Source organism: Manacus candei, unplaced genomic scaffold (genome assembly GCF_025592945.1).
Source record: "Manacus candei isolate 608988 ecotype Guabito, Panama unplaced genomic scaffold, ASM2559294v1 h1tg000041l, whole genome shotgun sequence".
Taxonomy (NCBI): Eukaryota; Metazoa; Chordata; class Aves; order Passeriformes; family Pipridae; genus Manacus; species Manacus candei.
The window spans coordinates 2,898,820-2,924,589 of record NW_026138089.1 but is presented as its reverse complement, the minus strand read 5'-3'; the positions used below and the strand labels follow the sequence as shown (position 1 = coordinate 2,924,589).

General features: G+C 36.1%; 1 protein-coding gene across 2 annotated transcripts in view; it reads left to right on the top strand.

The window, feature by feature from the left end:
* POLA1 (DNA polymerase alpha 1, catalytic subunit) overlaps positions 1-25,770 on the top strand; it is a 203,741-nt gene that overhangs the window by 79,788 nt on the left and 98,183 nt on the right. For both annotated transcript variants that reach the window (XM_051795104.1, XM_051795102.1), the window contains exons 29-34: positions 3,064-3,269; positions 4,530-4,662; positions 6,192-6,323; positions 8,222-8,396; positions 15,492-15,673; positions 17,376-17,507. In XM_051795104.1, coding sequence (XP_051651064.1) covers positions 3,064-3,269; positions 4,530-4,662; positions 6,192-6,323; positions 8,222-8,396; positions 15,492-15,673; positions 17,376-17,507 — 960 coding nt within the window. The remainder of the gene's footprint in view (positions 1-3,063; positions 3,270-4,529; positions 4,663-6,191; positions 6,324-8,221; positions 8,397-15,491; positions 15,674-17,375; positions 17,508-25,770) is intronic.

Here is a 25,770-nt window from a genome sequence, read left to right as displayed (position 1 = left end):
ATTAGAATTCCAGTGGTAAATTCAAATATTAATTTCCAAGGTATACCAAATACAGAAGAGATCTCTCTGATTAGTAGTTGGCAACTGATTACGTGGAAGTTTTGGGGGTCTCAGAAATTTTGGAAGAGAAGCGAGAAATGTTTCAGAACTTTTTGATGAGAAGATGTAAGTGAAGTTGTTTTTGAAAGATGGAAGAAACTGTGATGAAGATGAGAGCTACAAAAACTCTAAAAGACCAAAGAAAACACAGAGGTTTCATTCAGTGTAGTATTAAATAAAAGTCCTGTAATTTTAAGGCAAGAGTGATTCTAGGATCTTTTAGACTATTTCTACCTTCATGCTGGTTGGTACATTGAGAATTAGATGCATTCAGGAGCACAGCAAATTGAAAGATCTTGATGTCTTGATAACCAAGTAGCAGGAGGGCTGATGGCATGGAAGAAAGCAATCTCTCTTTTTTGTTTGCCACATGCAATACTATAGATAATTTTAAATGTATATACAGTAGTGTATAACAAAGTTTAATCTTACTCTAGTTTTGTGTGTGTGTGGTTTCATTCTGGTTTGGTTTTTGTCTGTGGACTCCCATTTGCTGGCTAAATGTTGGAGAGGATCAGTTAAATAATAATAATTGTTATGAAGTCTGACAGGATCAGCACAATATGTTAAATATTTCTGTCTTACAGTCAGGTTTACTGAGAAGATAGGTCATTTTTTGAACTTGTCACCTGCTTAATGATTCTTTTTAAGAGTGAAATCTTAAGCCTTTTTTATCCATTGTACTTCTGTATTATGTATCAGTTGGGGTTGGTTTTTTAATTTATAAAATGGACAAAGATATGTTTTGATTAAAATCAAGTACAAAATATGAAAACTTTAAAAGTAAATAAACTTATGTTTGTAAACAAGCACACTCAAATCTAGAATCACAATTGTGAGCTTTGTGGCTCTCAGTATTCTTTCTGTGTCATAAAAAAGTGATTCGTATCTGTCTTGTTTCATGTTTCTTGTTTGTTTATTCTTCAAGGAAGCGATATTTATTTACTTGTTTTTTGCAAACACTTTTATCATTTATATTTTCCTCATTTTACATAATTCATATAAAAAAATCAGGATAAAGAATTGTCCTTGTTGATGAGGAACACTAAGAAATGTCACTATTTCTTTGCATAATAATTTCTTTCCCAAGATTTCATGTTCAGTTATACTTTTGCCTATTAGTGGACTGTATGGAAAGCACACAAGTTTAATGCAAACAATTATGGTGAGAGTGATTAGTGAATATACCTCTGTTCTGAATAAAGTGTGAATTTGTAGGTTATCTTCAGGGGTAAGGCATTCCTCCAAGAGATAAATTTTGGTTTTCCATTGGAGAAAATTCTCTCACGTGCTTTCTCACAGGTTTCTGGTTGTGTTCACTCCTGTCCTTAACCTTCCATTATCTCCATGCCCATTTTAGTTATTACGCAGCAGAATTTTATGTTTCTTGTTTTCACTGTATTCTTGTGAATCAGATTTGGCAGTACATTCCATACTGCAATGTTGCTGGTGTTTGAGCACTTGATTATTATGATGTAAAAAAAAAAAAAATTGGAAATACTTTAAAAGTCACAGAAAAATATTCAAAGGAATTGACTGTTTTAACAAAGAAAAGATGAACCTCTTGGCAAAATGGTTTTGCCTCATGATGTCCTTTAAAACTTACAAATATACAAGGGATACCAAAGTAATGATGATTCCTGCAATAGGAAAAATAGAGATCTGAGAAGAATTAAGTACACATACATATGTGTGCAAATACATGGAAAATTTGTAAGGAAAGTTTTGGTTAAAACTGGTAACCTGGACCCAAAGCTAGATAGAAAACCAGTGAGATTTTATGCTGAAGGTGCTGTGTTTAATAAGAGGGTATATGTTAGATGGCAAAAGAACTTGAACCTATATAAAACTTCCGTGAGATGTGAGAAAAGGAAAGTTTGTAGTTGGTGGTCTGTGACAAGAGAACTGGAAATAATGGAGCGAGAGTGGATAGGGAGATACTGAAAATCAAGAGGGAAGGTAAGTTGTAGAGGAAAGAAAATGAAAAGTAGAATGTGAATACAGAACAGGACATCTGACATATGTAGATATTCTGTTGAAGAACATACAGTAAAAACATGAAGAAAGAAAAGTGCAAGTGGGAAACTTTTAGCTGAGCCAGTAGGTGGGTGAACGTGTACTGGAACCAAAGTTTGCTGCTGAAGGTACATGAGCTGTTTTAAGCTGTTGCAATTCTGTCCCCTTAGAACAGAGGTAAGAGATGTGAAGCCACTTGATACTTGGTGCTATATTAAGACAACACAGCAAGTGCCATTTGGAGCTTTTGTATGTGGATAAGACATAGCCTGTGTGTAGAAAAATGGCACCTTTTCATCTCAAGGAAATCAGGCTATAGAAAAAGTAGGCATATTGTGGAGAAGGGTAGAAATAAACACTTGCCTTTTTGTGCAGATTTTTCCTGAGCATGCACACGTAGAGCTCTGGTCTGCAGTCATAGTTCTTCCTCCCCTCCCTGGTTTAGGGTGAGGGTGGGAAGAAAAAAAACAGTGCCTTTGCAAGATACTGTTTTTATAAAGCTATTTCCTTTTTCTGTCTAAGTGACCATCTCTTATCTTTTGCTACTAGGTAGATCCCAGCTGTGTAGTCCCTTGTTTGCTTAATTTATGTGAGAGACCTAGGTGGAGTAGCTGTCCTAGTAAAACAGACTGGAGTCAGTTATCTGCAAGGTCACATTCAGTCCCATGTTTTCTACCTTGCTTAATTTTATTGAGGAGGTAGCTGTACCAAGCTGTAAATCCTGAAGAAGGCGATGGATGAACCCTAATTTTAATAGTAGATCATAGTCACTACTGTGTACTTAATTAATTAGTGATATCTGACCAGTCTTTAAAATCTGTATGCAAACACACAGTGTGTAATGTTACTTGTTTTAAAACTTAAGAATAATGCACTTAGAGATGGAGATTAAATTTGTCCATAGTTACTAAGTTGTTGCATTTGGTTTTAATGTTGATGCATTCACAGATCAAAAGTGAAGTGAACAAGCTCTACAAATTGTTGGAAATTGATATTGATGGAATTTTTAAGTCCTTGCTATTGTTAAAGAAGAAGAAGTATGCTGCTCTGACTGTGGAACCAACAGGAGATGGGAAATATGTAACTAAACAAGAACTGAAAGGATTGGATATAGTCCGAAGAGATTGGTGTGATCTTGCAAAAGAGACTGGAAAGTGAGTTTCTTGGTAGCATTGTCCTCTTTGCTCTGTTTTAAACAGTATGTGGTTTGTAAATGTTTGATACCACATGGCACAGATTGGTAACGGACATCAGTGTTAGTATTTCTTGGCTGATTTTTGTAGGAGATGGTAAACATTACGTTTTGATTGGTAACAGGTTATACTTGTGCAAGTCCCAATGTCTCTGATTTCACTGTCTGGTTTTATATCTTCTGTGGAAGCTGTGCTTTTGAGTTGTTGCAATTTTGTGCGTACTGTTTAAAAAACCAGAGCTGAAATCTTGTGAAAATGGTTTGGAGTCATAGGTTCTAGGTCAAATTTTTCTTTTTGTTTCAAAGATGGGTAAAGATTTGGTGGGCACCTCTTTCAGCATCCTCTAATAAGGCTGGAAGAGTACTGGGTGCAGCCTGAGGAGGTGATCCCTTTCCCCAAGACTGCTTCTCTTCCATTTTTTGAAGGAGACTCTTCTGATACTTCTGATACTTGTGATGGATACTGGATTGATTATTTGATAAGTGTCATTGCACAAGGCATTTTCATGCTTGAATTCAATAGAAGTAATGCATTTAGCACTGTTGAAAGAAAATTGGAGTGAGTGGAGAGGTGGTCTTCTGGGTGCTGACTCATATTGTATACTGCCTCTTGAAAATGTAACTTAAATAACTCATGGCCCAAATGGATCCAAAAATGAGTACTTTTTTACATCTGTGAAAATATACCACACACTTGCTTACTGTTCTTAAGACTTGCATTTTCTAAGAAAAGATGCATCATAATAGAAGCAAATTTTTCCAAGTTAGGAATGTATTAGTAATTAAAGCTATACAAATGTTTGAGAGTGTTCTTTAGTGACTAACTCTTCTGCAGCTGGCAGATCTTCCAACCACATTTTACAGAAATAGGCAAGACTTCGCTTACTTGATATGTTCTCTTCTCCCCCATCTTAGGATACCTGCTATGGAATAATAAATGGCAATGTGATAAGGGAGCAGAAAATAGAAACCACTTGCACTCAATTCCAAATCACTATTTAGCATTAGAACTATTTGCAATAATTTGCTTTTAGTAAAATAAGTAAATAAATAAAACACAGTATGAAATATCCTGGCAAATTTCTATAAATTTTGCATCAGACTTCATCCTCAACCTCTTTAATTTCTAGGGATAGCCCAGGGGAAGAGAGGATTGTGTCTATTGTAATGGTTTTGCTTTGCATGTCTTAAGCTTTTCTTAATTTCTGGACTGTTTTTGCAGCTATGTAATTGGTCAGATTCTTTCTGATCAGCCCCGAGACATAATCGTGGAAAATATTCAAAGACGGCTTATAGAAATTGGAGAAAATGTGATCAGTGGTCGGATCCCAGTCAATCAGTTTGAAATAAACAAGGTAAATGATCTCTCAGCTCTTTTCTGTCTCAGAAGAACTTTACCGTTCCTGAATATATTGACTAATGATAAAAATATTTTTAATCTTTATGGTGCTGTGAAATAGCAGGAGTTTTATTAGGTACTGAATATCATGGAACATACTGCAAAGATCCTGCAGTATGAGGAAAAAATTACCTACCGGGGCTGGAGGCCCCAGAATAACATCTTTGTGTCTTGTTCCATCCTACACTCATTCTGCACTTACAGATAGGCATGATAGCTCATGCTATCAGGAGTTTTTCCCCTCAGTTGTTACTTTATATTTCAGGTCTAAAATACATAAACTAAAGAATTCAATGGAAAAGATTCCAATGTTCTGTTTTCTAGAAAACCCTCTTAAAAGCTTACTATTATTAGTTTCTTTCCCTAGAAAGCTCTGTGGAAGAAAGCCAGTAGGCATTTTAGGATTGAATTCCCTGCAACAAGAAGTAAAATACTCTGCTTTATCTACAGGAGTTTTAGCAACAGCATTGTGGGTTTGGTTTATTTTTGTGAATCCTTGATGATAAAATGTGTATTTCTAACTTTGAAAGCCTCCCCTTCCCTGCTAGGAGGGTGTTTAACTAATGAATTGGATATTACATACCCCTCTATGCTTCTCTTAGAAGAGATTTCCCAAACAAGCTCCATCCAAAGTTTCTCTTTTGCCAGCTGGGCATCTGTCTGCTCTGTAAGACTGTGTTAATCAGTTAAGAAATATGTTCAGGTTGTCATATGAGTGTAGAGAAATCACTGGGTTTTATGGTTGACTTAAAAAAAAGAATGTTCTGATGGAAATATTCCAAGAGCACTTAATGTCCTAGTAGAAGATATACATTTAGCAAAACTTTCACTTTAAATACTTGAAGTTCTTCTGTTTTGCTTCTTTAGAAGAATGTATTTAACTATTAAGTCAAATGTAGTTGTTTCTAAGAATTAGGATGACAGCAAATATTTAAATGTAGCATTTTATTTTATGTAAAGGAAAAACTCTTTGGGGGATCTCAGTAGTAAGAGACACATGGAAATATTTAAATTCAGTTTTATGCTCTTGCTACAGGGCTTGTTAAGTACACTTATCTACTTGATATTCAGATTTACTTTATGACCTTAACTGGTGCAGGAGTAAGAGGCTAATCTCTGGCTCTGTTTTTGTATTTTGCGTAATATTTCCATCTTCAATTTAGTTTAATTTTAAAACAATTGCATTGTGATTTTAACTGTTTTGAACTCTAATGCATTTTTCAGACAGTAATTTAAAAACACCCTCTTATTAATAGTAACATTTATAAAGTGTGAAGCACTGGTACCTAGGGCTTAATGTATGGAAAATACATTTATTACAGGTTTTTCATCTTACTTTCTTTGCGCTGGAGATATACTTGTAGATAATAGATGGATGAAGATAGCTGCTGTGTAATCTTGTCTTTCAAAGATTTGTGTCGTCCATCACTGAAGTAAAATACTTTTCTCATAGTTACGTTTCTGTTTTTTCCTTTGATATTTTAGGCATTGACAAAAGATCCACAGGATTATCCTGACAAAAAAAGCTTGCCACATGTGCATGTTGCCATGTGGATAAACTCTCAAGGAGGCCGAAAGGTGAAGGCAGGAGACACAGTGTCATACATCATTTGTCAGGTAAAAATGTCCTTCTCTGTAGCTAAATACTAGGTATTGTTTTGAGATATGGCAAAGAAAACCAATTCAGCTCCTGGAAAAATATGTTTTGGTATTTCTTTGTGGTGAGGTTATGTTATACTTTAAACTAGTTGGTTTTCTGTACTAAATTTAGTTCTGTAGAACCATTGGGATAAGCTCAGCTCATCCAACTATTTCCCTGAATTCATTCATGTTTGGAACTAGAACTTACTTTAAGGAAAATGTCCAGTCTTCATTTTAAACAGAAGAAAACTGTGGAAATTCTTGGAACACTTGGAAAGCTAAATGGTGGTGGTGGTTAAATAGTGTCATTGTTATTTCCAGTCTTAACCTGTGTCTTCAATTTACAGTCATTGGGTCTGGCAGTAGCTCTATGTGTAGACTGAGGAATTTGAGCAACTTTCTGATTTCAGATGTTTATCCTATAAACACTTATAATTATCTCACAAATAGGCACTCCACTTTGGTTTTGCTAATTAAAAAGAAAGTGTAGGTTGAATTAGATGGACCACTATTTCAGCTCCTTCGCTGTTTAAAAGCTGTAAGATACTGTATTTTGACTTAATGGAAAGTTCCTAGCCTGACAGGGCAAAGCTGCCAAGACTTGTGAGAGTTGGGCTGTGGTTACGGCTGAGCAGTGGCACAATATGAGAGAAGAATATACTTGTTGAAAGAAGGGAGCTGAAGGAATTGCATTGTAATTATTTTTGCAAAGCAGCTGGATGAGCTGAATAGTCCTAAATTAATTTTGTTCTGAATACTAAGTTGTGTGAAAGGAGTAGGAGGGACGAATGGCTTGCAGTCTGTCTTTATTAGTGATGGGTTTTCAGCCCATGGTTGCTGACCCTATTGAAACCAGTAGCTCGTCTTAAATGATAAAATGAAGGTGTCATGTGTTAATGCATTGGTTTTATCTTGCTGAAAAAAGACTGTACTTACCAAAAAAAAAAAAGTTGTGGTACTTCCCCCTGCCCTGCCCCATCCCCATAAAGGTTTATTTCTCTTAAGTTCTGCTCTAAGATTTTTGACACACATTAAAAATGAAATTTCCTACTGCAGTTGGGACTGGGAATACAATTCTACAGACTAAATGAGTTACATTTTCCAGCAGAGTACTGTCTTCTTTGAGTTGATACCTAATTCCTCCATGAATACTGTTTTCAATTTAATTATTGCCTTCCCAAATTGAATTATTTTCTCCTTATCTTCCTCTTTCAAATCGGAGAGGAATGTAATGTATACTTTAACCTCTGAGCGGTGTTTCTCTCTTGTCTTGATATGTCACCATGCATTTCTTTCAGTATTTCTGAGTATTTTAGAATTTACTTTTCCAAATCAACCCTATTGCCTCTGTTATTTATTCGCGTGCCAATGAATGATTGTCCGTTCTTTGACCATTTATTTTGTTTTTTATAGGATCAAAGAATATAAATTTCCTGGCAAAACAGAGATAGTTTTAATATCCACGACTTAGAATTTGCTTGTTGTGCAGAATGATAATTCTGGTTTAGTACAAAGTGAATCCAAAATGCTTGCCCTCCATGTATTTTTAACTGGGTTGATGGTTACAATGCGTTTTCATTGTGCATTTCAGAATTGACAGATGGGACTGTTTACTCTGTCTGCTCGTACTGATTTGCACGTGTAGGCTGCAATAATACAAGCTGGTTTTGCATTCTTGAACTTGCTAGTTGATGCCAGCATCAGCAATGCAGTTTTTTTTACTACTGCTGGATTTGCATTGGATGCATAATAAATCAATCAAAAGGGAATGATTTTGTAACAATTTTGCATTAAAATAATGCATAATATTTGAAGCATAATCCTTTGCATGGACTTATTTTCACACTTTGTTTTGTATGTGTCTCCTGTCTTAGGATGGATCAGATCTCAGTGCCAGCCAGCGAGCATATGCTCCAGAACAGTTAAAAAAGCAAGAAAATCTTACTATTGATACTCAGTACTACCTGTCACAACAAATACATCCAGTAGTTGCTAGAATATGTGAACCCATAGAAGGAATTGATTCTGTTCTTATTGCAACGTGGTTAGGTAAGTATCATAAATTCAGTTTATTTAAAGAATTACAAGAGTCAAAGTAACAAGTTTTGACGTATGTTTCTCAACCTAAATACTTCCCCAGATCAGTTTTTTTACATTGAACAATAGCTTGTATTACACACCCCATAGAAAGCAGTGTGGACTGTAAGTGTATTTCTGTGGTGTCTGCAGATTAGCAGTTTTTCAGAAGGTGCTCATTAACTCATGAACTCAATCTTATAATTCTTGTTGCAAAAATTTACTGTTCATAAATGACAGTACTATTGCACGTCTTTGAGATTTTCTTAAGTTACTGAAGGAGTTCTGGAGTGTGCATCCAGAACTAGCATTTTTGCAGAGGGAAATGCTGTCATCTTCCCTGGGAAAAAGTAGTCGTAGTTATAATGAAAGAATCTAAATTTTTAGTAGGGTATAAGTGAAGTCTTGTTTGTTAGAACTGACCTAGTGGATAAAACATGAAACCTTAGTAACAGTCTTGACTGCCCCATAGGAAGGAAGTGGTCCCAAAAAAAAGAGATGCTGTAAAAAAAAAAGTGAGTAATGTTAGTGACCCACAGATTTTATTCAAATGAGCAAAAGGGAATTGCTCTAGTTAGAATAGTTTTTCCTTTTAAAAGGATGTCTAAGAATTAGAGATTTTTCTACCCGACTCTGATGGCCTCTTTCTTCTCTATTCCCTAGGCTTCTTACCTAGAGAGACTGAAAGTTTGAAAATTTGTTTACAGTTCTATTGAGTCTCTTTCCATGAAAATACAATGCTGTATGTGTAATCCTTTAAGTGTTGTTTCCTCCCTAAAGGTGCTTCACCAACAGATGTGATTGATCTCCTTGATAAACAGAAATTTTGTGATTTGTATCCCACATCTAGTTCATTATTTTTAAAACTGTTACTCAAGGACATGGGAAAAGTTGTTAATTTTGCTGGCTGCTGAATTCTTGACAAGACTTGTCTTCTCCCCCAAGGAAACTTCTTAGAGAGTTTCACTGCGTGTTTAATGAATTATTTATACTATGCCTGTGTCTACAGGAATTTCAGACCGGCAGAAATTATTTTGTTTGGAATATTGGAATGCTCAAAGGAAGAGCTAGTCCTCAGCATTTTGGGTTTAGGTAATGGCCAAGATCCAGGGTTTGGTCTCTTTAAATGTGTTGCCTTCAGGACCATTCACTTGGGTCACGGCATCTCTGCAGCTCCCTTACTAACAGTGGATTAGCTTGCAGATTGTACTTGAAATGCGTGCAAGTTCCTGCCTTGTTACTTCTCAGGAAGGGTGATGTAGAACCATGGAAGATTCTTAATCTCCTAAGACAATCTGTGTAACATGCAGCTTTTTTCCATGTCCATTTCTGTGTTGTCGAGGGTGGAGTGGAAGGGGAGGACAGAAATTTTGCTTTTTTCTGGGAGTCAGCAAAGGTATTTTTTGGAGGCATTTGGTGATGCAGTGTGTCCTCAATGGCTCTCTCTAGTGCTTTGAGGAGGTGTCAGCCCTACTTCACACATGCAGGCTGACCATACAAACCATTCTGTTTGTTATGTGGCAAGGCCTTGGTATACAACTTTCCCTTGATGTCGGAGTCAACTGTGTGTGGTATGCCTGACTGAAAAGGTCAGGCACTCTTGGTTAGGGCGAAGCAGTTTAAAAAAGGCAGCAAACTTGTATTTCATTTAGGTAAAAGTCAGGAAAGATTTCTGAAGCTAGTTTAGTTTCTTTGACAATGATTGTTAATCTAGTAGAGTTAAGATCAAATTCAGAGTTGTTCCTTATTCACAACAGGTTGGATTTTCAAAAAAGACTGGCTCTCTTCAGACTCCTAAATTAACTACCCAGATCTTAAGAACTGTGTGCCATTTGATAGCACCTACTATTTGCAAACGCCTGTGCTGCTTTTTGCGCTATAGTGTGCTCCAGATGAAAATTTCTTTTATGGTCTATAATAGCATCATGCAGCTGAGAGTTTATTGATAGTCTACAGTTGTCCATCTGAAAACCTGTATGTATCTATTCCAGTCTTAGATCTGAAGTGTGTTCAGTTTGACCTTGCTGTGCAGTAAAAATGTTATCACCTTCTCTAAGCTTTGTTTTCTCGGGAATGCTTAAATTGAGCTTGAGAGTGAAGTCAGGTCTTTTTCAAGACTTCTGCTCTGCTTAGGTTTTTATATACAGTGCTTAATCGCACATAAATCATTGCAAGCTGAGGTTATGTTACAGCTTTTTTTTTTTTTTTTAACAGTACTGGAAGTATAGTCAAGTGGTTTTGTTTCAAAGAAATTGAAAATCCTTTGCAAGATACAAAAAGGTACAAGAATACTTGAGTCCAGCTTGCTAAAACAAGCCAATATGAAAACTGTTTATTGTTCTGTGATGCTAAGTTGGGCTTTTTTGCTTAGTGTTTTCATCATGCTACACATCCACATTCCTGTTTTTTTTTTTCCTGTGTTCTTGCAGAAGGGCACATTTTTCTGGTCTGAAGGAGAAAGATGATGTTCTGGAGGATATCTAAGTGTTGTACCTGTGGACCAAAACTTTGTTGAATTCTCATTGTGTGTGTCTTCTTTCATCTGATCAGATTTATTGTGTTATGTAGAGTGGTTGTAGGAAAAAGATCTTGGCTGCACATTTAACATAATCTGTTTTTAAGGAGAATGTTTCATTGACGTGTGTTAGTCCAAGTAGATATAACTGAGCTCTGCTTGGGAAGCTTGGCTCATATCAAAATGATGAAAAGTTTTTTGTTCTGCCTGTGCTTAAAGCAAATTATTTTAAACTATTTTAGACACCGAAGAACAAGAGCAAATAACGACACCTAAAAATTGCAGAACCCCTTAAATTATTTATTCATTGTGGAATCCAGCTGAAAATTTCCTTTTGTTTTTGGCCATCGTAGAAGGTCTGCCTAGCCTTTGAGTGATGGAAATTCATTGTTCCTAAAAATGAGAACCTCATGGGCCTACTCCTGCACTCACTCACTTTGTCTTGAAGTTCCTAAGGAAAAACAGTGACAAGATGAGAATTGTCAGGGTTTCTGAAACTAAGTAAAGTGTGCAATCTGATCAGTTACATCATTCAGTTAATCTGATCTTCTTAAATGCTTGGAGACCTTACTTCATGCTGAAAATACCTATAGCTTTTAAACTGTATTAGCAGACCAATTCTCTAAATGTATTTAAAATAAGGGGAGTTTTGTTAATACGTAACTACTGCTCCTTGTCTCAAAGAAAAGTCACCTTATTTCTGTGTTGTTGCAAGTATCTAAACATTGTGGAAGTAGAGTCATTTAACCATGGTATTTTTGTAGCTGTTACTGCATAACGTCATTTACCCCAAATGATGGAAGCTATGACTGCTGTCCTAGACAGTGCCATGATGTTTTGAAAGAGGTGTGTGCTGCTGCCTTACAGGTGGTGGTGCTCTGCAGATTGCTTGGCGTTTGGGTATGTATTAGGAAGGCTGCCTGATTCTAGGGAGTCATTACAGGGTCACAATGAGGCTTGTCATTGAGAGTGCTTCCCAGTGCTGGTTCCTACTTCCATGCAGTGTGATAGCTGCTCCTTGTAAGGAAACCCACCACCACCTTAAAGATATTGTCCTTTTTTTTCTTATAATTATTATTAGATAGTAATTTAATAGGTGCCTTTAATGTAGTGTTTAGCAGTCACTCAGACTGACTCTCCTGACAGAAATCAGGAGTCTCCTTGTGGCACACAGGAATTATGTCAGGTTCTGGCTTTCCTACTGTTAGCCTCACACTAGGAAGTGAAGTGAAAGGACAGTGAGGGAAATTAAGATTAAAGTCATGACAAAACTTCATGACATACGATGATAGACCCCAGAGCGTGTGAATTTTCTGTTCGTGGTCTAGCGGGGTGTTCTTGACATGCTGTAGACCCGTTCAGGAACTGAGACTTGCCACAGCGCGCTGGGTGCTCGGAATGAATAAAAGAAACAATAAAAATGTGAATGAATAAGAGCCCGAACCCCGCGGGCGGCCCCGGCCCGGCGCAGTGCGCGGCGCTCGCCGCGGGGTGGCAGCACCGGCTGCCGTTTCCCGGCCTCCCACAAAATGTCCATCGGGAAAAGGTGCCGGCGGGAACTTCCCGCGCTTCCCGGCGCACCTGCGGCTGGAATGCGGCGTCCAGGGAAAAACCCTGGAGCCAGCGGGCTCTGCCACGCGTCTGCCCGCCGTGGGACGCGCCTGTTCCCGAGGGAGTGCGGGGAAAGGCGGGACCGGTCGGCAGAAATGTCGTGTTTAAAATCCCGCCTTGAGTAAAATCTGTTTGACCTTTTTTCAGGTTCTTGAGTAACCTGCTTTGCTGCCAGTTAGCAAATGTTTTAATAACTCTATTAAATAATTCAGGATCAAGTCCCGGAACTTAGTTTGATTATTTACTTTTGCCACGGTGCTTTAGTCAGCACGTTTGTGATGTTGCATTGCTTTGTCCTGCATCCAGCCTTGCAGTTTTGGAGAGGTTGGAAAGCTTACCTGCAGTGCAGGTAATTTAATGATAGCCCTGAAGATTTTTTTTCCTGTCAGAGTAAGTCAAAGTCCTTTTGATTTTTATTTTTTTCTTGATGTCAGGGGAGGGGAAAAAAAAAGAAAAAACAGAAGGGTTCAAAGTTCACTGATTAGTCTCATCCTAATAATTTTAAAATTACCAAAACTAGATTTTATTTTTTTTCTCTTCACCCTATCAGATAGCCCCTGTTTTGTTTACCAAGTAAAATAATATGACCACTGTGACCTGGTCTGAGAGGATACCAGTTAGTGTGCTGAAATGGATTAATTGAACCAACTAACTATTTCTGAAAGGAGATAATAGATAAAATAGGTCCCAATTCCACAAGATAATTAAGGTAGGCATGTTCTTTAAAAGCCTGATTTGTAGTCCCCTTTATTTCACAATGACTGTTTGCACACCAAAAGTTAGATGTATGCTTGATTCAGCACAATATTTTTCCTGTTGTTTTCTCCAGCCAAAACAACTAAGAAAGTTCAGAGATAGGTGTGATTTAAATTCTTGCAATTAATAATTTTTTTTCTGTTAAATTATTGCTAAATGAGGAGATGTGTATTTACTACCACTGTTTTTGATTGAATACTGGAAAACTGCAGTTGTCTGAAGACCATAATTATCTTCTTTTATCTTATAGTGAACTTTTTTGCTCCATATTTGCCTTTTGAAAAACAACCAAGCATAGATTTCTAGCTGAACTTTAATGGTATCTGTATCAGAAAGTTGCAATGATGTTTTTTCTCTTCTGAACTCAGAGTAAACCAAGAATTTTTGTTTGTCTTCACCATTACTACCTTAGATCCAACCTACTGCATAGTTAGGTATTTTTTGCAAAATCTGAATACTGAAATCAAGTTTCCTTTCTAAACCTTTTATCTACTACCTATGTGTTGCAGAACATACTTTTTGTTTTCGAAAACAGCAGATATATTACCAACCCTTTTATTATTAAAAAAAAAAAGAAAAACAGAAAAAAACACTCATGATTTTTTTTATGGGTACTGTATGTGTTAGAGTGTAAAATATGCTATTAACAGTGTTTTTTGCTTTATTTGCTCATTCTTTTAATGAGTAATAGAGAACTGTAATAAAAGTTTAAGAACCTCTTGGAGGTGAATTGTTACCCTTATGCATTGACATTTTTCTCTTTTGATAAAATTAAAATTTGGAAAATTGAAATTAGTGAAACCCATATTCTTACAAGAACCAAATAAAGTTATTTGGCAATGGAATTTTTCCTTGTCCTTGAATTTGTTTTAAGACTGCAAAATAGAAATTCCAAATAGCGGTAGTTAAGTCAGACATATCGAATCTTTTATGTAAAGATTGTGTCTGCCTGTAAAACACAACTGTTTTATAAGTACAACATAGTTGTCTAGCTTAACTGAATGTTGTTCCCAATCTTGTTCTCAGTTGTCTGTAAGTCTCATGGTACGCTATAGTAAAGTTAAGCTTTACTTTCTGTTTCTGATCTTTGTTGTACTTTCTGTGGGAATTACTTTATTTTTTACTGAACTTTATAGGAGATATGGGTTAATACATAGTAATCTGCTACTTGGCCTAATTAATGTCTATTAAAAATATTTTTTCAAGTGCTTTTCTGATTTTCTTAATAATAAAGTAAGCCATGGTTTTCTGAATGTTTTCTCCTACATGCTCATTTGATTAATTTTTTTCCTAACATGTGCTATTTGCTAGAGTTAACAAAAAAACCCCTGTAAATGAGATGCATGGACTTTTAAAAGGTTGCACATGACAAAGGATGACAAAACCTGTGGATTTTTATTAAGTTTACTTTGGCAGTCTTATTCCTAGGGCAATGAACTTCGTGCTTACTTGCTTATTTACTTATTTGTGGTTGAATCAGTATTTTTAGGATCTTTTTGTGTATTTATTTGTTTAAAATCTTGAGTTCTGGCAATCAAAAATAAAGCACTTTGTCTCCAGCGCTGCCGTTTTAAATGCTGCTGCTGAATTTTAACCACTGCATTAGATTGAAACCTCCATGCTGTTAACCACTGAGCCAAAATGAAATCGACCACTGCATTGAAATCAGAGTTGGCAGTTGTACACGGACTTGAAGGAGTTGGTAATAGCAGTGCACCCGCGTTTCTTTAATGGGGTTTTTATTCTCTGTTTTTGGTTTTAATGGTGCCGTTTTGATCTAAAGACTGTTTCTTAATAATGATGCACATTTTTATTGAGATATTTTCAGTGTAACTTAAGAAGAAAATAACAATAAAGCTATCTGCTAGGAGTGGTTTCCTCAGAAACAAAATGTTCTGTTGCATACTCCCATGATAATGCAGTGGGCTTGTTTTATTTATAAAGCAATCTTGCGTAAGAAGATAAGTAAGAAGCTTTCTTCATGTTTTGTGAACCTTTATTCATGGTTAAAAATTGTAGAATGTATTTATGTTTTATAGAGGAAGTTTTGCTAAGGAGAGATTTTCAGCTTCTGAATTTACATTTTGTAACTTTCTTTTGAATCTGCTTCACCAAGCATATGAAAAATAAGCCTGCTTGCATGGTTGACCTCTTAGTCTTTTGAAATTTTTGTTTCTTATTAATAGGACTGGATCCCTCCCAATTCAGAGTCCATCACCATTACCATAAAGATGAGGAGAATGATGCCTTGGTTGGTGGCCCAGCTCAGCTCACTGATGAGGAGAAATATAGGGATTGTGAAAGATTCAAGTTTTGCTGCCTCAAATGCGGAACAGAAAATATTTATGACAATGTCTTTGATGGCTCGGTTAGTTTTTTTATTGTTTTATTTCTGTTCATCGGTGAGGGAGAAAAAATACTTGTAGAGAGAACAGCTTTTCAGATAGGATTCATATGATGTAGGAGGAGATACCATATTGTTTCAGTCCTGCTATTTATAGCTTTGAAACAGATATTTGCTGATAGGATAGTGCTGAAATATTTTTCCCATTTTTGCATTTCAGCTGTGTTGTGTAGCAGAACACGTGAGATTATCTGCCTTCATTAATCTGTTTGTCCACAGTCATGAACAATTGTTGCTGTAACTTTTTAAAAGAATCCTTATCTTAACACCTTAGTACCTTCCAGTTCTCTATGTAATAAAACTTTCATATAGCAATGGCAATTTCTTATCCTAAATCATATTAATTGGAACAAAGTGTGCTTTAAACTTGTGTTTATCTTGCTACATCCCGCCTCCCTTCTTCACAGTGAGGTTTTTCTGTTATCTTTCCTTCTGTCTTTGTGAATTGAACATAAAAAGTCATAGGGGTGCATTCTTGTTGAGAAGTTCTGCCAAAAAATGTATCTCTGACCTTGGATCACAACTTGAAATAGGGCCAAGTATTTAACTCTACAGCGATGTTATGTATGTATTAGTCATCGGCAAATTAGTGAGCTTCAGAGTACTGAAAACCTTGAAACTGAAAGCAAATAAATCTTTTATCTAAATTAAAAGTAATTATTTTAAGTTAATTTGGACAAACAGCAGATGTTTTGCATTTTTTTGAATCAAAATAAAGCAGTCTTTGGAAGCAAGTAAGAGGAAAAGACATACAAATCTAGTGATACTTTGTGAATCCTTGACTTTTGTTCACTGCAGCTGTAAATAAGACAGTTAATTGCTTGTGGGCTTGACAACTTTCAGATGGGCTAACTGGAGAGAAGTGGATGTCAGACTCCTTAAAAAAACCCCAAAACATCCCCACCACCAAATAACAAAAGAAATCCAGAATCCAAACCAAAAAAGGCCTCTGTATTCCACTTGGAATTATTTAGTGTTGTGGGTGGGGCCATTTAGCAATGATGGCTCACAACAGTCAAGTCTTACCTTGAAAGAAAGTTTTCTGAAAGTTTTATGAATGTTCAGCCTACCAGATTGCTCTCATATTAGTGAGAATTCCAGTAATTTAATTTCAGTTATTCACACAACACGTCCAGGTTCTGAAATTTTATTGTCAGGTGTTCAGAAGGTTTTGAAAGTAAGGGAATGAGATGGTGCAAAACTATTCTTTGAACTCAGAGAAAAAGATGATCACGAGATTCTTGTTTAATGAGGTTTGTTTCTACAGCCCTATTGGTAATTTTGTAATTTGTATTTCTAGGGTTGTTTTCAATGTTTGGTTTGGTGGTCTGGGGCAGAACTTTGATGGCCCCGATAAAACAACAAACCTGTGTTGCTTGGGCAGAGATGGGGGAGCATGATTTGTCCACAGATCAATTTTTTTTACTCAACATCTTTTTTTTTTAATTACTAACTTTGTGGTGTGTTCTCCAAAAGAGCTTTTGGTAAGAAGAGAGTGGGAAAACTGTAGGTCAGAGATATCTTCATGTGGGTATGGCCAACTGTGATGGGAAGAAAGAAGGCCCAGGTATTATAGGCCCTTTAAGACTATTACTGTCTAAACTCCTGTGGTAGCTTCTACCATCTGTAGCAATGATGCATGCTGGTTTTACACTTCTGTTTTCAGGGACGATTTATTGAACCCAGCTTGCAAAGGTGCAGTAAGACTGAATGTGACGAGCCTCCTTTCAACTATGTGGTTCAAATGAACAACAAGTTACTGCTGGATATTAGACGCTACATTAGAAAATACTATAATGTAAGTATTCAGAAAATACTCTGCCATATGAAATGGGTGTTTGAAGTAGTGTTGAATTTTTAGTGACTGTCATGTTACTTTTTTTTGTATAGCATAAGGTAGTAGCTTGTGACATCAAACCCCAACTTTATGAAAGGAAAACAATCTGTGATTTCAGATATTAATTTAGAATGTTTGTTTTCTCAGTTCAATCTCAAGATAGTCAGATGTACTCAAATTTTTGTAATAGTGTGCGTCAACATTGTTACAGATGCTGTAGCTTTCTGTTTTCCAGATTTTCAGCCAGAGTGCAGAGAGTTGATTATCATAATGCTTTTAGGAAAATCTGTGAAACCTATCACATACACAGATACCAATTTCTCATGTCACTGAAATACAGTTCTCTTTCTCCAACCCAAATTGTGAAAAGGAAGACCGAGTGTATGTCTTTAAAAAGTCTTTGAAGGACAGTAGGAAAGGAAATACTGTGAATATTTCTTTATAATGATTAAGAAGGGAAAAAAGAAGAGAAAAAGGGGTAGTTAATTAATTTATATAATTCTCTTTTTTGGGGGAAGTGGTGCAAGAAATCCCAAGTGCCACCGCTAGTGGTTGGCTTTGTGTGGCACTGTGGGTAAAAAAAGTGTGATATTTGAAATCCCTATCTTCGCACTGTCCAAAGTGACTGGGTAGGACAAAACCCACCATACTTTTAAAATTATATAAATGTGTTTTGCATTTCTGATATGCTAGAAACATCGTATTTTGTGAATTGGCAGCTAGCTATTTTGGTCAAATTTTCATAGATCATCTCATTCTGTTGCCTGCTTGCTTATTTTCGTTGTTCAGCATTGCATGTTTACATAGCTACAGGATAGACATGAATTTTGAAGGCAGTCATAACCTTTGGGTGCTCATAATTTTTGATATACTCAAAAAAGTAAATTGTTTTTGAAAACTTGGCCTTTACATGAATGACATATCTAATTCGTGGTGTGTTTTAAGTATCACAGAATACTTTTGCAGACAGCAGCTACAATGCTAAGAATTATCATTATGGTTTAATACTAAGTGTACATTTTGTGTTATCTTTCTTCTGTATGTGTTATCTTTCTTCTGTATTAGTTCTTATTGCAATTGTAGGTGTTTTCTAAGCTCTTTTCTCAAAGTGTAATAATTTCTGAGTGTATAAATGCTTCTTTTGAAGACCTGCATCAAAAGGAGCACACTTCTTAGAGTGTTTAAATTCAAGCATTATTTCACAAGGTAGGGATAGATTGTTCCTTTCCACTGAAGTTAAAGTTAGATGGCTTAGACGGGTTAAGTCACCAAAATGTGAGATCTCTTTGTTACTTCATTGCAAAGGCCAACTGGCTGCAAAATTATCATTCAGTGGATACTAGTATGTATATTATATTAAATTATAGAAAGTGTTATTAAATAATATGTCTAAGTAATATGTTTGCACAGAGTTTTTGCATGAAAGTTACTTTTTAAATTTAATGTACATACATTATGATACTAGATAAGGCCACATGCTAAGTAATGTCAGGCATATAAAGTGCTAAAACCATGTACATAAGATATGCAACAGTAAACTTGAAAGAAGAAAGATACGTTTAGGGCAGGAAAAATTCTTATTACTCATAAGAAGAAAAAGTGGTTTCTTATTTTACTCTGTTCTTTTTTGTTGTTGTTGTTGATTGTTTTGTTTTGTTTTTTAAGACCAAGCTGTGACCCAAATTGAAATGGTTGAATATTGAATGTTGTAATGTGCTTACATTGTATTTGAATCTATTAAATATCTTACTACATGGTATATAGGATAATGAAAATAATTAAAAAGAAAATTATTTGTCCGTTTAAGTAAAAACTTTTATAGATTCAGTTATATTTTTAGTACTGAGAATTTACTTTTAACCTAGTTAGCTATAAGGTTTAAAACTACTTTTTAACTGTGGAATACAACTTTTTAGTGTAAAATGCAATTTCCAGATTGCACAGTGATTTTCATTTTACTAAAGGGCTTTTCACGGAGTTGGGCAAGTAAACTTTTTGTCCTTTTAGCTCCTAGCAGATCAGATGCTGAGAGTTGTAGTTTGTTGCTTTCATCCAGTACTTGTGGTGACTGTATAACAGTTAGAGTTGAAATTCATCAAATGGGTGTTTGCACTAATATATATAATCCTATAAGCTGTAAAGACACACCCAGATGTAATATGGCAAAGAACTGTCTGAACAAAACATTTGATGAAATTTTCAGATGCTTATTTAAGTCTCCTGTTGTAGTGAATTGCATCTGAAAGGCACAGAAATACCAATTTATAATGGTCAAAGATGGTGTCACTCCATTTTTTATTTTCCTTTTAGATATTTCTTAGTTTGTATGTTCGTCAAATGGAACATAATACAAAAACATAAAATGAGAAAATGTATTTTTTAACCTATAAGATAATGAACTGTCTTTTATGAAGGCAGCCCTATCAGGAGCCTCTCAGCCTGATCCACAGTTCACTGAGATGAATAAGCTTACTTTTTTCCAGTGAGCTTTGAATCAGATTTTTTTAAAGATCATTGCATGTTGTTTCCTTTAGTCTATTGAAATGCTTTTATATGTGGCAGTGTAAATTTAGGGGCGGAGGGGAGTGCCTCAAAATCTAAAAGTAGAAAATCTACTTGCCCTTTTTGGCACGTGAAACTGTGATAAATAAATATACACTGTGATGATGTACTACATTCCTTTAAAAAGATGCAAATGTAAGAGCATAAATAGAATTTCATAAGCCTACCACAATCCCATTGTTTTTGTAAATTACTCGCCTTTATACGAAAATTTCTGCTTCCGCAACAATTTTTTGCCATTAAACATTGAAATGTTTTATATCTGACTTCCAAAACATATCTACCATTGCTCCAGTATTTATGGTTTTCTTAATAGTATTAACAATATCAATTTTTATAATCTTACTATTAAATGTAAATATATCTAAAAATGACATGTAAAGATTTTATTTCTTCTCAGAAATGCATTATTCTATGAGAGATTGATCCTGTTGTGTGCTTCTTTTTTTTTTTAATTCTACTTCAGAAGAGCAAATAGATGAAAAGAGAGAGAAACGCTAGCTAATCTAAATTGGGAAATGAAGAGGGCTTTTTTAAGCATGAAAATTTCATCATCTTGTCAGCTGGCAGAATGCCTGCTGTGTGGATTCACAAAGGCTAAGAATTACACTTTCATGAAATTTTCCTCACTAACTGCCCTGGTTAATTTGAAAGATAACCCACTGTTCTAATTCATTCCTCAATTGGGCGGTGCAGGTTTTATCTTTGATCTGACAAAGCATTTGTGTTAATCGTTTTGGCCCTCTACTAGACACTCTTGGGATTGTGCTTTTACAATAAATGTGTCTGTGATAGCTCTTTAGTCTATTATACTTACAATAGATCCATAGAACTGGTAATTAATTCTGTACTGCTTTGGAAATGGGGAAGAATAGGTGTAGCTCTGTCAAGTGCTGCTGGGAAGTTTGTTTAGCTAGTTCATTTTTGAAGTGTTACCCTCAGCCATCAATGAAACATCCATGCGAGGCAATGGCTGAAAGCTGAAATATGCAAGCAGAAATGGAAAAAGTGACCAACTTCCGTGCTTAAGGAGGGTGTAATTTCATTTTCAGTGAGTGGATCTAATTGTTACATTGGAACCTGTTTTGTGTTTCCCACTGGAATGTTCAAATGCTCATTTTTGAGCACTTTGTAAACAAATGCCAATTCTTAAATTCCCTTTTAAAAAACCCTGTAAAAATAATCAGTATTCACGTCAATAAAATGAATCCCAAATCTTACTCAGCTATTGAAGTGTTAGTTTTGCCAACTGTAAAGAACTGAACTCCCCCCCGCCCCAAGATATTGTAAATGCCATTTGAGCAGTAGCAAAATTAGTACAGATCTGGTTGGACTGAGAAGCTGTTGTCCTTGAAGCAGCAGTTTTTTAATATTTTTTTTAAACATCTGTACACCTGTAGTATTGTTAGTAGTATATTTATAAATATAAAAATATTAAAACTTGCTTTTATATAGATGTTCTTTCTATGCTGTCTGGTTAATAGTGCATGGCATCTGTAGATATTTTTATGTTTTTCAGAACACATAAAATGATGTGAACTTTAAAAAGGGTTTTTAAAAAATATTGAAAAAATCTTGGTCCAACCAGTATTGTACTGTTTTTGTTTTACAGTCTTTTTGTACTGGACCACTCTAAACCACAGGCAGAAGTGAGTTTGAAGGCTATTGAACACTGCTAAATAACTTTATATACTGTTCAGCTGTGAAAATTCAGTGTTCAATAGCCCTCAAAATTTCTCATTTCTTGCCTGTTGTGGGGTGGTCTACTTGCTTGCACATTAGGTCGTGGTATAAAAACATGTTGGTACGCTATTCAAGATCTTTGAATTATTTTTTATATATATATTGCTGTCCTGGCTCTTGTATATATGTTCAAGGGGTTTGCATTAGTATTTTGTGCACTTAAAAAGGTAAAAGATTTCTAAACAAGGTAACATTATAAGAGGTGACAGCGTTCACACAGGTTTTGGGATTGCTTGGCACATTCGTTTAAGAGAACAAAGATGACAGGGCTCCTTCTGAACCTGGGCTCTCCCACACCTCAGTGAAGTGCAGTGCCAACAACCCACAGGTGTGCACCACGTGAACAGGTGAAAATACGATTGTAGATGATGGTGATGACTTTTATAATCGTGTTCTCCCAACAGTCATGCATTGAAGGCGTTTTTGTTTGGGAGGTGGGTAGAGGTAAGGAACTTCTTTGGTGTGAGGGAAAGGTGTTCAGTAGTGGCAGTAGTGCAATATTTTATTTATTGCTGTGCTAATAGTATTAGAAGTATATGGGCACGTGATGAAGAGTAGTAAGGGCCAGAAGTGAGAAGGAATTGGGACACCATCCAATGTGGTAAGCAGAATCAGTTAGCTAGACTCTGCCATCAGATAAACTCCAGGGATTATTTTCAGTCCTTCCTGTATGTGTGGAAATGGGTTTCTGAGTCTTTTCCAAGTTTGAACTTGTATCACTGTCATTTTGGTTTATACATAAACAGAGATGTTTAGTTTTAGTACTGAAAGCTTCCAAGTCAAGGCAGAATTGAGAGAGATTGGAATGAAAGATAGAAGATTAATGTGATTCCATTCATAGTTTACTGGGAACCTGAGAGAAGGGAGGTTGCCACCAGATTATCAGGAGTTTTCTCCTCCCCTCCACAGTAGCATTTTCTGATTCTCTCCTTGATTGAGGTTGACAGATGAGTGTTGTTTGGAATCATGTTTTGGTTAACCAAGAGGAAATTAGAAATATCTTGATTATTGGACAGGGCAGTCAGTATGCTGCCATATGAAAGCATAATACATCTGTCTTTCATAATTTATATTTATTGAATAATAAAAGATAACCCTTTGGTCACCGTGTGTAGTGCATTTTGGGGATGAGTAAGCAGTTACTTGTCACAGCACTCATAGAGTCTATTAACTGGAATCGATTCACTATTACTGCAACTTCTCCATGATCTGCCCTGTAAAGGAGTTGTTTGGTTCAGACCTACAGCATCAATACGATTTTTAGTGAAGTGTTTCAAAGTAATGATCAATATGTCTTTACAAAGGGTTTAACTCTCTTCATTGGATTTTACCAGCCATGACGGACATGCACCTGTCTCACTGATTGCTGAGTGAGGCTGAGTACGATGCTCCAAATTTTAGCCACTGAGAATGAGTGAACATAAGCAAGGAAGCAAAATCTGTACTTACTCCACAGTCTGGTACCTTGCCAGAGAAGGATTAATGATACTAGACATCTCTGTCAGCTCTTTGTAGAAGAGGCTCCCCAGGCTGGACACCGCCTGGAACAGGTTCTAAGAAATGGGGATTGCATCATTAGAGTAAAACTAACTTTGTAATTTCCTCTGTAGGTAGAATACAGGAATGTAAGGACTTATTGTCACAATAATTTGTCTGTTTAGGCTTATAAATGGCAGTATTGTGAACATCATGTTACAGGAAGTGTGCCCAGGGGTAAAATATGGTTGTGGTTATGATTGCCACCAAGTGTGTAATGTTTACCTAGGTGATTGAATCACTCATCTAATAACAAGATGTTGCTGCCTTCAGAGGATTACAGAAAGCACAGTCTTCAAAGGTACTCTGTTGGAACTGATCTGTTGCCCTGGTCAAAGCAGTGATGAATTTCGGCAATGCTTGGGATGTGTATTTGTGCTGCAGTAGAGAGATCTGGTTGTAGCTCTGTGTATCTGATCTGGCTTTAAACTGACTACAAGATATGTAGCTTTGATGTAGCAGTTGCAGCACTTGTTACAAGATTCTGGAGCCAAGAATTTAAAACCTTGGGCAAATCTGTGCGTCCTGTGGAGAGATCTGCCATTACTACTGATGCCTGAGCAAGGCACACTCCACTTTAAGAGACTGAGCAAACGTGCCCTCCTTTGGATACCTTGGATTGACACAAATTCTGTGGATGCTATATAGCTTTTGAGGATTTGTTGCTTCTGAGTCTATATTAAATAATGAATCACAAGAGGGTTTATAACAATTCACTGGTCTCAAAAGGATCATTGTTCATCTTTTTTTTTTTGCAGTAGTTTTAGAGAGCTCTCTTAAATCTGTTTAGGTTTTTGTTATGTTCAATTTAAATTGTTGATGGAAAATGATCCCAGTAGTCACTAAATAGAGACATTACAAGAAGCAGAAGTCCAGATAAACAAATGAAGGCCTAAAGTAAGTCTTAAAACCACCAGTTGTCATAGAATTTTGATACAGTTAAAGCCTTATACAATAATAACTTGGAACAACCAGTCACTGAAATATCAAACCTGTATTATTCTACAGAACTTTTAATAGAGAACCAGCTTGCTAGGAGATTATACAAGTCAACAAGGTCAGTTGGCCTTCAATACTTGATGCTGTTGATGTGTGTATAACCAGCAATACTTACAGCACCCAAGCACATTGCATGCACCAGGAGAATCAAAGTTAAAATCTGTAACTGAAGAGACCATGTTTTCTCTGGATATAGATCCGTTTGTAAGGATTTGTTTGTTACATGTTCATGACCTAAAAAATGATGTCGTTATCAGAAATGTTTTCATGGAAGTCACTAATAATATGGAAATCCATGATCCAACACTGATTTTAGAAAGTGAAAATTACTTGCTTTTAAGCCTGGTTTAGGAAAAAAACCAACATGCAACTTTTTGTGGCGCCATCTGTGGTAATTCAGAGTTGAATGGGCATATAAAAGAAAAAATATGGCATGTTTTATAATACTTGTAAGATGTCTATGTTACCCATCCTGAAGTTTCTTAGTCTTTATTATGACTCTACCTTCATCTTCAAAAGAAAACTTAAAGTAAATTTTATAGTATTTGGGAAACTAATATATTTTCTATGTAGTTACCTCCTTCTGTAAACAGCTTTGTTTGATGCTGTCTTTCTCAGTCCACATTCCTAAAGCTAATTGAATAAGAAAACCGTGGGGGTGGGAGGCAACAGAAGGCATACAAGAAAAACTTGGTCTATATTTGCCACAGCATGCTTTTCCTTTTGGTGTAGTGGGAATGGGTTTTGCAGGTGTTCATTTTTCCCTATCCATAGATGTTAAAAGGATTGTTTTCATTTTTCTGGTTTAGAGCAGTTAAAATCGTCAGAAAATATTTCCAACAATGTTTAGTCACTGTTCTGTTTCTTGATAATGTACTCGTAGAAAAATTAAATAAGGTATTCCTCAACAGAAGTGATTCCAGTACTCAAAATCTCATCATAAGGAACCTTTGTAGTTTATTGCAAAAACTTGTATTCAGCTTCATTTAGGCAGCTCTTTAGTTCTTGCTGATATTTAGTATTTGGTGCAGTGAGGGAAAATGAGTGATTAAGCGTTTGAGAATCAAACAGATCAAATGGGGAGCACGTCAGACCTTTCAGCTTGGTTCCTGGACGTAAGTTACTTATGTGAAAAAACCTCAGAGCGTTGAGATCTGGGCAGCACCATTTAGCTAAACTCCTCTGCTCTTGTGTCTTCATTCCTGTGCTTAGGGATGGGGAAGGTAACCCTCTCGCTGGGTGAGACTTCTAGGGAATTATGGATTGGCCAAGAGAAGCCACACCAGAGATAAGGCAACAAATTATCTGAGATATCCTGTAACCTAGGAAACACCATAGTCAATTTTAGGAGCCTGTGCTGTGTTAGAGTTGACATCTTTTGCTC